The sequence below is a fragment of the Hesperophylax consimilis genome, chromosome 12, assembly GCF_061612785.1.
Source record: "Hesperophylax consimilis isolate HC1 chromosome 12, BYU_Hcon_1.0, whole genome shotgun sequence".
NCBI lineage: Eukaryota > Metazoa > Arthropoda > Insecta > Trichoptera > Limnephilidae > Hesperophylax > Hesperophylax consimilis.
The window spans coordinates 232,634-250,259 of record NC_142847.1 but is presented as its reverse complement, the minus strand read 5'-3'; the positions used below and the strand labels follow the sequence as shown (position 1 = coordinate 250,259).

At 35.9% G+C, this 17,626-nt stretch overlaps 1 protein-coding gene across 1 annotated transcript in view; it reads right to left on the bottom strand.

Annotated features, from left to right (window-relative positions):
• Nucleotides 1-17,626, bottom strand: part of Abca3 (ATP binding cassette subfamily A member 3) — a 65,352-nt gene that overhangs the window by 31,174 nt on the left and 16,552 nt on the right. The window contains exons 2-12 of the mRNA XM_089637913.1: nucleotides 14,564-14,926; nucleotides 13,928-14,193; nucleotides 8,813-8,980; nucleotides 7,957-8,234; nucleotides 7,147-7,257; nucleotides 5,916-6,060; nucleotides 5,470-5,649; nucleotides 4,714-4,926; nucleotides 3,943-4,034; nucleotides 1,779-1,908; nucleotides 601-830 (exon numbers count right to left, since the gene is read on the bottom strand). Of these exons, the coding sequence (XP_089494039.1) occupies nucleotides 601-830; nucleotides 1,779-1,908; nucleotides 3,943-4,034; nucleotides 4,714-4,926; nucleotides 5,470-5,649; nucleotides 5,916-6,060; nucleotides 7,147-7,257; nucleotides 7,957-8,234; nucleotides 8,813-8,980; nucleotides 13,928-14,193; nucleotides 14,564-14,781 (2,031 nt within the window). The 5' untranslated portion in view covers nucleotides 14,782-14,926. The remainder of the gene's footprint in view (nucleotides 1-600; nucleotides 831-1,778; nucleotides 1,909-3,942; nucleotides 4,035-4,713; nucleotides 4,927-5,469; nucleotides 5,650-5,915; nucleotides 6,061-7,146; nucleotides 7,258-7,956; nucleotides 8,235-8,812; nucleotides 8,981-13,927; nucleotides 14,194-14,563; nucleotides 14,927-17,626) is intronic.

Sequence of the window (17,626 nt, the reverse complement as noted above, 5' to 3'; positions counted from 1 at the left end):
CTACCACAATCATTAAAAGAGTGAGATATTGCTTGTGCAATGATGGAGGACTGAGCTAGGAGAGGAATTGCCACGACGCCAGGATGGGGAACCAGATGCGTCAACTAAGTCACTAGCCAGTATACAAAGGACGATGGGAAGAGCTATGCTTCCATTACCATCATACTAAAGTGGGACCATGCTGGACACGTAGTACGATAACAGATGTCCATTGGAATTAAGATATCATTGAATGGCTTTCTTTGGTTGCAAAAATAAAACAAAGGTATCCACAGATTTCCAATGGGTAAGGAGCTGCCAAAAAATGGTCAATACTGGAGACATTTAAGAGAAACCTATGTCCAAAGAATTTGAATTTGGTGCGCTTCATTTGATAAATCAAAATAATTCTTCAGATGAAAGGCTCGGGAACACAATAATGATAGAATTTAAAGATAAAGTCTTATTATTTTAAGTCAACTCAAACGGTAAATGGATAAAACAGAACAGTGACAAAGCAGAACATGATTAGGTTGTAGCCGGGCCTGTTTAGGACGGGCACATTGTTGAAGCAATCCTTTTCCTTAATGTTGTTTTGTGATGGAACCAAATCAGACATACCTTACTCTCCAGGTCGAGTAACGAGACGTACTTGTTGACCTCCTCTTTGAGCGCCGAGCCCTTTACACCCTTGAGCCGCGCATAGAAGTAGATATGCTCCGCCACGGTGAGGTCGGCAAACAGCACGTTGTGTTGTGGGCAGATGCCCAGCGAGTCGCGCACACCTGCCACATCGTGCCGAATATCGTGGCCGTTCACCGTGGCTGTTCCCGATGTCGGGGGGAACATTCCTGCCAAAAAAATTGAGGTTAAAATTATACATGTTTCATGATTTGGCCATGTACACCGGATGAACGAAGAAAGGAGTTCAAGGAGAATATGTAATGCAAGGTGAATGGTTTACATTACCAAATCATATTTTGGTAATGTGAGCCATACTAGGTGCTTTACCCATGCTAATGTAAAGCAGAAAAATATAAAAAATTGTACAGAAAATGAATTATGGTACCTACTCACAGCGTCGTTGTATGAAACAGTAAAAATTATATAATTAATTAATTAAATATTATATTACCGATTAATCAGCACTGAACTGAATTTTAATTCTGACTTCGAACTCTATTTACTCAAAAACGAAAGCTCAATTCAAAAAACGTTATACGGCAAAATCCACTGCAGACGTGATGGATATTCAACAGATTCCCGCTTGTGCTACGAGTTTCCGGACACCCTGTATGTGTTTTTAATGTAACACCTCACAAGAATGTGTAAGAACTATGTCGCCACCCGGTTGGGCAACGTTGCAAGGAAGGTTAAGGTAGGGGCTGTAGGAAGGGATTGTATGAAGGAGGAAAACATTTAATATATTTAGGCATTAAGTCTCAACTAGTAATCAAAGGTCGAATCAATAATCACATATGATTATGTAAATATATTCCCATTTATTGACAAACGTCTTTTACACAACTGATAAACAGTTGTGCGAAATTGAAAACAAATTTATTAGTAAGGCCCATAGAGAATTGCCTACATTCATGCAAATGAATAGTATCTTCTTATACATATGTATAGGTAGTCATCCATTGCCAGTGGAACTGTCATCACTGTGGGGTATTTCATGCGACTGAATGGAAACGGGAAAGGAGAAGTGAACGGGGGAGAGGTAGGTTTGAGAACACCTGCTTATTCAGACCTGTGAAACAAAGCTGTCTAACAAACGCTAGAAAGGTTTAATTTACCTGTTAGCATGGACATTGTGGTAGTTTTTCCTGCGCCATTGTGTCCCAAAAGAACTGTTATTTGGTCCTCAAATATTTTGAAATTTAATTTATCCACGGCTGTCTTCTTGTTGTAAATTTTGGTTAAGTTCTGCAAAAGGACAAAAAATATAAATTTGTACTGCTACATACATTAACAAGATAACACACTTCGGCCGGGAAAGGTAGTTCTACCCGTTCGGTCGATTGATGCTTAACCTTTTCTATGCGTCATTAATTTGTATCACTTCGTTCACACGCGGGGCTATTTATTATCAATCTAATTTATGACTTTAAACAATAATCACGCATGGATTTTAAAATTTGTTTTAAAAAATACGTCGCTTATGTCTTGAATTATCTTTTCAAGTATAAATAAACAATCCGAACATCAATGGGGCTTGATAAAAATTCGAAGTATATATTCGTAATGTAACTGATATGGTTTGCCCGGGCGGCCATGTTTATTTCAAGGTTAACGATACACATGATTATAAACATGCCGGAGTAGAGCTCTTCAACTGTGGTGCGATATAAGTGGTTGATTTATGGGTGCGATGTCGCGTTTGACTGGATACATGAAATATTGACACACTTAAAAAGGTTCATATAATAAAAAATAACTACACTTAAATTTACAAAAATAATGAAATAATTTTTCTGTTATTATGTCACCGTAAATATGTATCACTCAATATATTTTTTTATCGTGATTTTGAAACAGTTCTCAACGCATAACGGCAGAATCATGGCTTTCATGTATTTCAGCAGCTTCGCAATTATTATCGACATCACTGTCACTAATTTCAAAATCTGAATCTATTTCTAAAGTAGCACCAAATATTTCTTCGTCATTAAGACCACGACCCGACATTTTGTATTTTGGCAATAAAAATACTTTCAAGAATTGATAAAAAGTCAAACTTGTACAACTTTACACTTGATTTTTCACTATAAAAAAGTTTTAACCACGTATCTTTATTTGAAAATAATCTAACACTGACGAAATTTTATATTTCTTCAATAGTTTGAATGAATGTATGTAACTGAACTTATTTTAAAATATGATAAATCAGATTTAATGTACACTGTAATTAAAATAGTTCATATCCACGAAAAAGCAAACAATAATTCGATAAAACAATGTAATCTACACGGCGAGCGTCTCTGTTTGAGAATCTTATAAAATGCGCCTGCGCAATAACGTGTGTAAAGACGCGGGAAGAATTCAAACTGATTCATTTTTCGCTCTGAGTTGGAAGATCCCTTCAAATCTTTGTATCGATGATTAGGATACGTATTATGGATAAATATCGTAAGATGTCAGTAGTGTAAAGATGTGAGATTTTTTAAGAGTATAAGTTTTACCGTGCTCAAGCATGTTTCATACCCATAACGCCGAAGAAACTTTGCGTCGCACAGATGTGCCACCCGCGTACAGGGCATGTACAGTGCGTCGCAGGCGTGCGTCTCCCGCAGAGAAAAGGTTAAGGCCGGGAAGGGTAGTTTTACCCTTTGTGCCGGCCTTGTTTCAATGGCAGAAAAGATGGAATTATTCAATGTTTTTACATTAATATTATATACCAATCTCTTTGTAAAGTCCCAACTATATGTACATAATTATCGAACCGCAATGCAAGCCTTTTTAAAAAATTATTTTTGTTAAAAGGGTTGTAATTCATTTTTAAGTTGTGTAAGCTTTATCTATTGTTTCCTGTGAAGTGGTAAATAGATATGGTAAAGAGAATAATCGCGATAATTTCAACAGTTATTTTAAGCTTATATTCAGTATCAAAGCGGAATATATAGCAAAGTGATTGTTTTTTGCGTTGAGTAAATTACGGAACAATTGTAGAAGGGTCAAAGTAAATACTTTGACAGATATTCGGTTTTTGTAAATAGGTGGAATCTTTTCACTGAATCTAGGATTTGTAGTTACGGCTAGAGACGGATAAATAAAGCGAGGAATTAGCACACCATTGTAAAGAAAGACATCTTGTTAGTAAGCAGATAGCATATCAGTAGTGCGAGTTGGCGGCATAAGGCACTCCAATCACTGAAAGGGATGTGCCCTGGCCCACACCCCTCCCCGCGCAGCTTGGTTCATTACTCTGCCGGTGCGCAGTTAGTTAGTTTTGCAGCTTACCTTTATATTGATTCCGACGTTAAGTCCTTTCGGATCTGCTTCAATTGCGTCATTGCTCAATTCTTCGTTGTCATGTGGAATATCTTCAACAACTGTAAATACATGAAAATGACTGTAATTAGATATTTTATCTTAAGTTTACACTATATATTATGTATTATGATTACAGCACTGGTTCTATCCTCAGAGTGGTTGGTTATAAAGTTAAAACTGGTTACAAAAAGTCTTTTAATTTAACACATATTGTACCGTACAGCATATGGATGTACCTTTATTTTAAATGAAATAAATAAATAAATAAACCTAAATAATTATTAAATAATCAAGAAAATTAATATTTGTCTGATGTCACACATTTTACGATGCCGACTCCTTTGAGGCTTGTCTCGCACGATGATAAGATTTAGTTCAAGGATGAATTACTCGCACGACAAAACTGTGGGACCTTAGTAATTAATTCTCGGCGCTATGACGCCTTATCATATTTCTGTTTAGATATAAGAATAATTGCTCCACATTATTAACATGTGTAGAAATTGTTGAATTCGAACCCAATAAATACGCAAACAACTGGCCCAACCAGTCAGTTGTCCGACGACCTTCGCGAAGTTGTGTGTCATTTTACAGTCGATGTCACTGGCGTAGGTGTCCAGTACACATATTATCAGTTTAAAACTGAGAAAAGTATAAGTGAACACTTGAGGGGAGACCTTATAATGTATTTAGCAAAGGATAATAAATAGTGACCAATAACAATCAAAATACGCTTACCAGACATGCATCTGAAGGAGGAGCGCCAGTACTCTCCGGAGACGGGGAAGTACCAGGGCTGCGGGACGCCGAAGGAGCCGGGGAACACCTGCTCCACGTACAGCGCAATCAGCAGGTACAGCACTGCGTCCACCACCAGCATGATGATGATGTGCCCCATAACCAGGGTGTCATCCGTCGTGGTCGGAGTCCAGATCTTGGACCAGAGAAGACCTGCAAATTTCATTATACAGTAAAACTCCAACCAACTTAAGTTTGTTTTTCGGTCTCCAGGAAATCTTACAAATGGGTTTCATTGTATTTGTTTTTCCCGTAAACTTATGCGAGGAAATGATATCGTCATTACTATAAATGAAATAAATTTGTTAATTAATTCGTTGGCTACTCTTTTGGTGGCTTGAAGAGATACATTTACTAACCGGTGTATTAATGCTTTAAATGCGTTTAAAGGATTCTAAATTTGTTTGTTTTACTCTTCAGGCCTCTGCCATTTTTTGATAGAAGGTCCGATTATTTCCGCTTTGCAATAAAATCCAAATAAATTTTAAAAAATTAAGCCCAACGGCTAGCGATGGCCGACACCTAGCCGACAATCTTACATAGGTAGTGCCATAAAAATATATTGTCATGTTGACGTTAAGAATGGCTAAGAACGAACATCTCGGCTGTGGAATGATTTACTGGCGTTTGTGTTTCCTCCCAACGTAATTACACAAAGGACACGAGGCCCTAAATCTTGCATTTGATATCTCGTACCTTCGGCAGTGGCCTCATTGGCCAGGATGATTTCGAAGCCAAAGGCCATAGCCGTGTTGGAGGCGAGACAGGAGCTTAGGCGCACCGCAACAGATGGCAGCACCTGGTCGTTGGAGAGGAACATGTAGGGGGCGTAGGACAGGAACCACATCAGGCCCGCTACAGTGGCCGCCGTGTTTGCTGAAATATTCAACACGTCGATATTATGATACAACAAAGTTAGTTTATGATACAACAAATTAGAACTGAGAAGCATTTAGCCCCATCTATGTGGATGTGCTGACGCGACAGTGCTAAGAATTGTGTAATATTATTTCAATATCTTTGTTAATAATAATGGTTTTATCCGGGCTAAAGATGGGAGTTGTGCAATGCAATGTAATCCATATTGGCATTATTACAAAGTAAAATATACAGAACAACAAAAACAAATATGTAATACACACCTCTTGAAAAGAAAACACTAATCATAAAACAGAAGCAGATGGATGTGGCCATGTAGATCATCAGAAAGAAGAGGATGAAGTGCCACGGAGTGAAGGTGAACACGGAGTAGCCTGATAGTCCTGTCTTGGTGCCATACCATTCCACCTACAATTTTGAAGGAAGCAAATGTTAAGAATATACCCATCATCAAAAGCGGAAGATGTTGCTTGAGCACCGATAGCTAGCCCAGCAATTGAACTGAAGACGTCTGGGTGGAAAACCGGAGCATTGTTAAATCTACATCACACTTTATTGTATAATTTTTCGTTTTCGAGTAAATCATGTCCAAAGTTGAAATTTTTATGGTCAAAGTTACAAGAGTTGCTATTACAGTGAAACTCTCTTAATAAGTTTTTCAAGGGACCGGACAAAAAAACTTTTTCAGTGGGATCCAAATTTGGATTTTCTAAAAATGAAGTTTATTCTATTACTGTGCACATAGTTATGTGTATTAGTATTACGTAATATGTGTATTTAGAATCCACAAGTAAAATTAGTTAAAATAGGTAAATATTGGAAACGAAAAAAAAAACAATTTGCCGTGTGCGTATGTTATATGGCGTGTTTGTATCCTCTTTCCTTTCGAAAAAGGCCCAAAATAACTGTCCAATACATATTGTAGCCTTGTGGTAGAAAGGTGTTTGTTCAAAATCTTAAATCTGCGAAAGTTCTTCACAGATTATTTTGAAATTTTGACCCTTTTGATTTGTTTTTGTATGACTATATTATATAGATGTCACATGTGACAGGTAAAAACATGCTTTTTTTAAAAATAACACCATCTGTTTGACAAACATGCTTTTCTTAAAAAAACAGCGCCAAAAACAACACGCGCTATTGTTTCTCTATCTGTCTTCACAGACAAACTGAGCCACAGCAACACGTGGCGGGGTACAGCTAGTAAATTAAATATATTTAGAGATTAAAAAAAAAACATACATTCTAAATAAAATTTGTAATATGTGCTGATATAATGACACAATAAATAATCAAAATTAGTGTCACGTGTCTTGAGTAATGAAACCATAATGTAATATTTTAATGTGCCATACAGCTGTGTTGCGTACCTACTTCCATTCAATGCAGTGTTACTAATTGCATTCTTACGCTAGCTTACCAACACTCGCAGGGAGTTAATGCATTAGTTACTACTTACCGGCGAGTTAAAAAAGAAAACAAAAAAGTACTTACCTTTAGCAGAATTACTATTAATACAACAGTAATCATGATGTAGCTGAAGGCTTTTATAAACCACGCAGTCCAATGAAGCCAATTGTCGAGTCCCATTATTTTCATTACTTCCTGTAATGAAAAAGCGATTTATTGCAAAATGGAAAAAAAAGTAAATTCATAAATCAGTTTCATATTTAATTACATTATACGAATCATATATTTCTAATAACCAATTTCCGATAGAGGACAAAACATGAGCATAATTATTGTATTCTTTTTTATCACCACGTAGCATAATATGATACAAGAATCTCAGCTGCTTCCCACTGTCCAGAGCCAGTGGGATTATGGCAACCCCACTTATTGAAAAGGGAAGAGAAAGGTTGGGAAGTACCTGGCCATTCAGAACTGGTCACCAAATCAAGCAAAGTTTTAATTGTGTTCTTTCACCAGATGTTTCGCATTATTTGGACCATTGCTTATTGATCACTTCCACTGTGTTTTACAAAGATATTTAGCATCTTTTAAATTATTCATCTGTTTTGTCTGGAGAATATTTTACAATAATACAGAGGCAAGGAGAACCGTGTGGTTGTGACCACAAGACCTAACTATAAAAGGAATCAAATAATTTACATATGTAAAAAAGAATATTGAGAGCTCCCAGTTGGGTGACATTATGTGGCGGGTTAAGGAACAATAAAAATAAAGTAAACTGACTGTTCCTCTAAGCAAAAGTGGAAAGAAAATGGTCGTACATGAATGTTGTCTTGGAACACATTATCTCAGGTGTAAAAACAGAATAAAAGGTTAGTTTGTAGTTTTAACCTTTAGCTGTCTCTCCTTCTCAGTGGCGATAACTTTGACAGTGTTGATGCAAGTGTAGTTGAAACTGAGCATGATGATGATGGAGATGAACCCTTGCAGAGCCGTCAGAAGGTCGTCGCTGAGAAACACGGGATGGGGGAATCTTTGTATTTCCACCTTGGGGAAACTCATTATGCGAGGAGAGAAGAAAGTGCCCGGGTTCACTTTATTCGATATCTCCTTTGTTAACTCTCTGTAGATAGCGTGCGCTACTGGAATAAATCCTTCTTGCGCGTATCCTGGAAAACAAATACACACTGTTAACTGAATTACAAATGTATACGGAGTAATTTAGATAATTGTATTCATGGAATGGTATTATTATTAGTAGGAGGTTGACTTATACGTCTTAACATTAAACTAAAACCATATTACACTTGTTTGTCGAAAAATACACAAACAGCACAAAGAGGGAGTGTGGACAACCTTTACCCTTAACTTGAGTGTACGGAGATAACATTAAAGATTTCCGGCTGTCATTCTTGTGCCTGTTTTGACTTGTGCTCACTGTTGTGAACTGTTTACAAATGAATTTACGAAAATCATATCTTTCTTGAAAAAGAAAAAATTAGAGGCAGTAGTTCCAGATTTCGGGGGTTGACCATATGTGCCAAAGTATGTTTCATTATGTCATTGATGTAAGCCATAGAACATATCTCATTATGTCATTGATGTAAGCCATAGAACATATCTCATTATGTCATTGATGTAAGCCATAGAACATGTTTCATTACATCATCAATGTAAGTTATAGAACATGTCTCATATTGTCATTGATAGCTGACGTCCTCATCCAATATGAATATGAATATGTTACCTGGCCATCCCCCCGCCTTTTCTTTGGGTGCGCGAGGTCCCGGAGTTTGGAACATCGGGTATAAGAAGTTGGTTTTCCAGTTAAAGAAGTGTGCCTGAATTCCCTGCGTTCGTAACTCGGCCGGAAAATGTAGCGTCATCTTCACATTGTCGGGCCAAAAGTCCATGCCTGTTGAAAGACAAAAGAAAATATTAGTCCAAGTAATGACATGCAAGTAGATATCTTTAACCACTCAGAACATTAGAACGTCAAAAGACGTAAATATGATAATAGCGGTCAAGACATTAGAACGTCTTTTCACGTAAACGCGCGAGATTTTACAAAAATCGATTTATTTCCATCACTAGTATACGGATTGCCATGATTTAAAAAACAGAGTATCGATAATGAATAACGCTACGCGTCTGTATTCAAGAATATCTATGGAAAGTAGAGGTGCATTATCTAAGCCGATTGGATCTGTCATCTTGTTCGTTCATAATTTATTGCGTTTCTAAATAATTTATTAAAAATATTTTAGTTTGGACGGTTAATATTTTGAGGTGACTAATAGTTTCTAATTATATTTCTTCAATATATAAAGTGTTATTTCTTTATGATACTCAGAAAAAAGTACATTTTTCACAGCTTTGAAATAATGGTAAGCGATTTTTAGATATTTTTGACGTTTTCATAAAATGTATATTTAGAAACGCAAATATTTACGTATTACAACACAATGCGATAGTGAATTTCATAATCTTTCCAAAACATTTTTTAGAATGAGGCTACGTTTCCCAAAACGTGAGTTATGAAGCTTTTAGCAAAACTCGTAAATAACACAAAAATTATCACGTTTTGACAGTTCGCAAAGGATCACATAGTAAATAAAAGTCTTTGTCTGAGAGGTTAATCAATCAAAAATATTATTTATAAAGCAGAAACTAATTTTTTCAATGATGTTCTTTTGAGTAAAACAAAGAAGTGTCACACTAAATTTGTTTTATTAGATTTTGTTGTGACTAATCTTTTTATAAAGCATTAGTGGGAAACGCAGTGTACGAGTACCTATTTAACATAATCCCAGTGAAAAATAATACAATAATTTTATTATACATAATTATACGTCGAATTAATGAAATAGTTTAAAATTGAATTAAACACCATCACATCAAAACGCGAGAATTGGTTGGTATCACTGCATCAGTGGCTTCTGACGTCATATTGAGTACTCGCGAGTATTTCATTGTGACTTCGAATAGAAATTTTTATGTATCGATTTTGTTTTGATATTTAATTACGTATCTTTTTTAGTTTTTGCGAAATTGAAACATAATTTGGGCGACTTTAAGCTTTATAATTGATGTTTTGATGTAATAATATTAAAAAAATTGCAAACAACGGAAATAGGATATAATCATGGAAAACCCGATAAAAAACTGTGTAAATTATGATAATGAATTTTAAATATTACATATTATAATTCTCGGAGTTAAAGTTTCTAATAGGTTAGGAATTGAATTACTTATTTTTTATTTTTATTTTTTTTTTAAAAAGATAGACAAACATCCCGGGTTACGAATAACCTGACAATATTTGAAAATCTCCTACTACCACCACAGTAAGCTGAAAATTTTGCTTGTGTTGTGATGGAGGACTTAGCCAGCCGAGGAATTGAACACACAACGCCTGGGTGGGACCCAAATGCGATGTCAACTCGGCCACCAACCGGTCAAAATTTAGTTTTTTTTATGTTTAGTTATGTTCTACTATGAATATAATTTTTTATCTGACATTTGAAATCAACCCAAAGTATGAGGATATAGACATTCGGAACACGGAAAATGTTTATTAAGTTTGGAAAAGATTGCATTTTTACACTTTGGTACAATGCAATAAGTACAGTATACAATGACGAGTGCTAACATTTTACAATAATATATACAGTAATACTCAGTTTCTTTGTTTTTTTTTCGTGGGGCCAATTAGGCGAAAAGCGACCGCTCTCCCCCTCAATTCGATACGACTCGAGGTTCGTTTTGGCGTGCGAGAAAAAAAGTTGCCTTTCATTTGTTTCGGGCTTCAGGCGAAAAGCGACCGAGACGCCTCTTTGTCGGCATAAAACCCGGGGTTCGATTCGGTGTGGAAAACCCGAAAAACCGAGTAATCCGGATTTCGTATGAAAATGTTTACTAATATATTCGTTCGGGGTAAGATGTCGACACAAATTTGAGTAGCATCTGGCGGCGGAAACTGAAAGCGCTCGCGGCGCGCCATACGAAAGTGTGCAGTACTCTTTCCGGCCGCCAGGATTGCCTAACACACAAATTGCCTAACACTAAAGTTGATTTGCGGCAGTTTAATTGGCACAGCTTCAAATCGACGATTCCCCGCGAGTGTTGCCTAACGCACGGTTTCTAAACGGCCAAATTTTGGTGCATTTTCTCAATGTTTCGTTTTCATCGATCACCATCGATCTGTAAAACGTTTTTTCCTTCACGTTTATATTTTTATTCGATTTCGAACGCACCCCGAACGCGAAATGATTCAATTTTTTTTTCGTGCGCCTCTGTCGCTCGAAAATTTTGTGTTTTTCGCATTACTCTAACGTAAATTAAAACCACGATTGATTTTGATCGAGCGTCGTGTCTGATTTAATCAGGTATCGCTGATTTTTTTTTTAAATTTCACGAAAAAAAAATTTTAATTTCACGATAAATATTACGAATTTTCTCATTTATCGGGAAAGATTTTTAATTTAAGTGGAAATGTTTTTCTTTGCATAATGGTATCATTGGAAAAAAATTAGTCACGTGGTCACCACGAAACCACGTGGTACGATTTTTTTATAAAATCTACACGGTCAACCTAATGATAGAATTCCGTCAAAAAGGCGCAGTCTACGGTTAAAATTATCGAAAAAATTCATCCTCCGAAGGTTTAGGAACGTTAATCGGCCGTCCTACATATGGCGCTCGGTTCAAAATGTCTCACAATAACCGGCTAAAGTTTTGACATTTGAGATTTGAACCGAAAAATGCCATTTTTAATCAGTCGGGCTTTTGGCCAATTAGAAATAATAGCAATCATAGACAAGCACCGAAGTGATGTGCTTTTATTTTAGGGATGTGAATTCAAAGAAACGATAAAATCTGTGTAGGTACTTACTTTGGTGGCTTATCTTTTGAAAATCGATAATGCTTTTGAACGAAATAATTTTTTTTAATTATTAATGAAATAAAGTTGGGGAAAAATAATATGGCACGGGTACCGTCGCCCCGTAGTGAAAAACTACATCAATAGCGCCACGCAAATTTATAATTTGTACCAGGAGCGCAGAAATTATATAGGGTGAAGCGGTGTTAATTGTTTTGTAAAATAAACATTTTTTAATCAAAAATTTTTCCAGTTTGAGTGTTTGTAATAAATTTGAGAGGCGGGCATGGGTACCGTCGCCCCGGGAGCCATTCATATTTTAAGTTTTTATCTCTTTATTTTTTAACGAGTAGGTACCTAATTGCGTTATGAACATATTTTTTTGGTATTTTTTTTTTTAAATATTTTAAGTTTGAAGATTTTTTTTTTATATAATTTTTTCCAATAAAAGTTTTTACATTTTACATGTTTGTAGAGCGATGTTTTTTTCCAAAATAAAACTCGCTGGGACTTTTGAAGAATGTCGGTGACAAAAACCGTACATCGGATATGGGTATCAAATTACGCGTCTCGACTTACAGAATCCAAACGGATCGGTGAAAAAATGATCAGTAAGTTCCTTGGCTCTTTTTTTTCTCAAAATATTCATTTCTTTCTAAACAAACATATATTTTAATACATTTGTGTTCACACATTCATTGCTTCATTCACATGCAAACATACATATTACATTATTAAAAGTTTTTAAATTTTGCGTGTTAATTGAGAGATTCTTTTTCCAAAATAACAACTATTGAAGAATGTCGGTGACAAAAAACCGTACATACGTTATGGGTATCAAATTACGCGTCTCGAACTACACAACCCAAACGGCTCGGTGAAAAAATGATCAGTAGCTCCTTGGCACATTTTTTTCTCAAAATATCCATTTCTTTTTTTAAATTTTGTAGTCCCACACTCTTCGTCTCATCTACATTCAAACATCAGCTCGCTTATCACATTTACCCATTAGTTGCCTGCAACGGGCAAAAAGCTAGTTGTAATAGTAATATCAAATGACAAAATTTATTGGACATGACGTCACACCCGACACAATATACATTTGGTGCATCTTGGTGGGCCCTGGAAAATGAAAACCAACTTTAATATAAATAACACTGGTATTTAAGTTAGCAAGTCATTGGACAGTGCCTTTTGTATGCAATTCCACAGGAAAAATCAAACCTGGTCAATTTACCTGGATGCTGTGAGTACAAAAGGTTTAAAAGTTGTTGCAACAATTATGTACTGTCATTAGGAACTACAGTCCATTTTTATTGTTTTTTTTTGTTATTGATTTATAAAAAATACAGATATTCACAAAATCTTTACTAGCAAAACCACTAATCACTATATATCACTTTTCCAAAGTATTCCGTTTTTTCCTTCTTGTGTGACCAACAGACTGTGTGTCCATTATATTATAATAATATTATAATGGGTAATGTGTGACTTTTACATGCCCCTTGAATCCTTCAAGGCTGCTGTTAACTATGTCAACAGTCTTGGAAACATAATTTAATAGCGCTATACCTTGTGCCATGCTATGCCGAGCCAGTCCGTTCTGCCATGTGAGAAACATAACAGATCATGGTGCCGTCCCTGGGTGTAGTTGTTTGGTACGAACAACTTGTAGCATTCCAGGAGGTATGGGCTATGTTTTAAATTACTGCAAAGGCCCCATTCCTCCTCAACTAGAGACATTGGTAGCGCGTTCCAGCGAGAAAATATTCGTGATGCATAAATCGAGGATAATCTTCACGCATTCTTATATACAGGTATCGAAGGAACTTTTTTGAATCTGTTCTAATTTCCCAACGTATTTTTGCTGGTATGGGGCCCTTTCAATTTTAGATCTTGTAATGCAACTATACATGCTTCTGGATTTGAAAACTGTTTGTATGGAACCTAAGCTGTATCTACATAAAATATTTGACTTACCGATTATTTCATCGTCAAACTCAATTCCGCACAGGTTAGTCTCATTTGCAAGTGGATCGGTGAGGCTGGTCATCATAGCACTTGAGTTTGGAAAGCCAATGATGTATCTGTTGATATTAATGAGATAGCCGGCGGGGCCCACGTTCTCCACTAGCAGGTGGCGCATGGAACGTGTTATTAAGGCCTTGGACCTCTTGGTGTCCGGAGAGAAGGAAATTGTGAAATTAATCGATTGCGTATCGCTGGGGGCAAAAGGGAGAGTATTGCTAGAACAAATATTGAAAATTAGTAAACATTACGACATTTTCAAACATTATATATATAGGGATACTGCTAAGTTGAGTCTTACTAAAAATGTATAATTGTAATGTTTTCACAAATAAATAACACTGATTTGTTGGCAATTTAAAATAGGCATAATTTAAATAACTGGAAAACACTATATACCAAAACATAAAAATCAATGGTATTAATTCATTAATATCTGTACACACACGCTCAAGTTCCAGCTTCAGAAGGAAGTGCTGCCATCTATGCCAGTAAAATAAACATGTGCTTTTTTCCTTTTTTTCAAAAATTAGGTTGCAGCTTGCAGGGCAACGAGATTTAAACAAAAGTATAGAAAAAAATGCTCACTTTGTGATTAAAGATGGAGTGAATAGCGTGGTTGCTGCAAACGAGTCAAAGTTCACCTCGTCCGCCATTTCGGGTTCTACGAGACTTCTGACAAGGACCATGAGTGTGGCGAAGATGACCGGAGCCAGGATCTCCACGGCGGTTTGCATCTTGTGCCTCTTCTGTAGCAGCCAGTTCTTCCATATCAGCAGTCGGAACTTGTCCCACTGTCGACCCATGGTGCTTGAGTTGTGTCGCTGTGCCTCCTCTCGCTGCTGGCCGTGAGCTGTTTTCTGTAGAGCGCTATAAGAGTGAGCAGTGCATTGACTGGTTCCTACTCCGCCTTGTGTAGCTACTTGCCCCCAGTATTGTCATGCGGGATCACTGGAACCAAAAGAAAATATACTGTCAGGTTAGGTCAGCTAGGCAAGTAACTTTAAAGAGAAGTGAGTTGTTGTAGGTTCCACGCGCTTATTAGCCGGCCGGCGAGATTCTCCTGAAATATCAACATTTTGATGGCTTAGACTTAAATATAAAATGTAAAAAGTAGAATTCTTCAGTAATTTGTGCTATTAAAATTGTCCCATTAATTTAATGGTTCCAGCTAACATTGGGCTTCAAAAGCATGGACGTCTGGGCTTGTTAATAACAATAATAATAATTGGATAAATTCTGTGCGCCATTTTTGTGAAAAAACATCAAGGGCGCTGTAAGCTTGTCTCAGTCCATTCGAGGAACAGAGCGGTGATTCCAGATAGATTTCAGAGAATTAGCTGTCGTGGTGTTAACAATGGCAAAGCGCAACCAAGTCCACCTAGATGTATCTAAACGCTCAGAAATGAATGTTTAATATGAATGGTTTACGTTTTAAATATTACATATTTTAAATGCAAAATAAAGTGTTGCAACCACTGCTGTCGCTAGTAGTTGGGTAAGCTACATCTGAAACTATGTAAAACAAATTAAACACTTTACTTAGGAATTAAATATTTTATTCTAATGAAAATTAGATTGTGAACTTGTGAAGCCAAGTCATGAAATTAGATTGTGAACTTGTGAAGCCAAGTCATGAAATTAGATTGTGAACTTGTGAAGACAAGTCATGAAATTAGATTGTGAACTTGTGAAGACAAGTTATGAAATTAGATTGTGAACTTGTGAAGACAAGTCATTATATATTTTTTACCTGCGAGACACGGGACATCATGTTCATTAATGAAGATAACTTCATAAAAGAGCAAACTATTTTTTTTAATGGATTTTTAATATATTTTTAATCAATATATATTATACAAGTAAGTGTACAAAATTATAATGTCCTTTAATCTTTATAAATTATAATGTCCTTTATTCTATATAAATTATAATGTCTTTTAATCTATATATAAATTATAATGTCCTTTAATCTATATATAAATTATAATGTCCTTTAATCTATATAAATGAATGTTTCTTTGTTTTTCCCCTATATAATCGAAAACAACTGGACCGATTTTGGTGAAAATTTCAAAGATTGTTTTTATTAGTGCCAGCAGTTTTTAGAGAGTAAAAGAAGTCGGGGACGCCCGAGGAAGACTTTACGCATTATCTGTACACGACAACTTGGTATACAGTAGTGAATGGTACAGTAATGAGACGTACGTGGTGAACGAAGAAAGAGGTGTGAGGACAATATGTGACTTGGACAATAGGTGAATGGTTGAACAAGTCCAAGATGCCCGGGGGATCTTGGGGGAAACAAATACTTATTCCACTACAAGTCACCACCTCAAAACTTTACCCCAAACCATCCCAACCATTGTCCCCGAACAACGGAGCAACGCCAGGTACATGTCAGTATTAATGTGTTATCGTTACATGTATTCAAATTATATAGCTCCTATTGATGAATTTAGTTAAAAAATAAAATATTTATATTTCTTTAATTTTAATAAATGATGTGGGAATTTTTAAAAGGAGTTTCAGTGTAGGTTTTGTAAAAACATAGATAGTGATGTATGACTCAGAGGAACGCTGCTAAGTTCATAGCTCATAATAAAAAGTGTGTTGCAAGCTGAAAATAGTTGATAGCATGATTTAATAGCGTTAACCTAGAAATTCCAGACAAAAAGTGGTGAATATATCATTATCCTAGAACTCATCGCTTGAGAGCTTGTGTCTACATGTAAATTAATAAATCCTTGATATAGACGGGCAATTAAGCTCCATAAAACTATTTATGTAACAATTAAATATTTATCAGTAGCCTTCTAAAGAAACACAAACACTAAGACGTGTTGAAATAATGCATATATGTAGGTACTATTAGGTATACGAGACGCCTAGGACCAGAGGGACTAAACCTCTTGAATGGCAGCACATCCTTAACACATTTAAAAAATCATTTCTCCGAATATAACAAACTATTTTAGAAAATCTTTAAACATTTTTAATTATTCTAATAATATTGTGAAGCAATATTGACACTTACTGTTGTCTCGCTGGTTTGGGAGCCTGTTATGCCTCAATACAAAGGACTATTCCATCAAAACCGTGGTTTCAGCAATTCCCTCATTTTTCCAAAAAAGAAATTTCTTCACTCATTCGAATGAGGATCGGACATTGTTCCGTTCCTTCCCATCTTTTTAAAATTCACGTCGTTGACTCCTCACATTGTACATTCTGTGGTCTAGAAGTGGGAACTTTAGATCACATATTTTTTGGTTGTCCCTCTCTAAACAAATATAATAATAATAATAATTGGATAATTTGTAGAGCGCCGTTTTTGTGAAAAATCACCTCAAGGGCGCTGCCTCTCTTCTATCAAGCCTTATCTAAAATTGCCTCCCCTCCATTCAACATCTCATCTCTTCTAAGTCTGAACTCGACTCCAATTTTCATTATAATTTTGAAATTTGCCCATTTAAATAAAATTAATATTTAAATTCACCTTTCATTTCTCAATAATTTTAAATGATGGCCAAGAACACCCTTGAAGGGTGAAAGCCAGAAATAATGTTAAAAAAAAAGTAAAATATGGATATTTTTAATTATTGAAGACAATATTAGCGATTTCTAAACGAAAATCTGAAACAGAAAAATCAG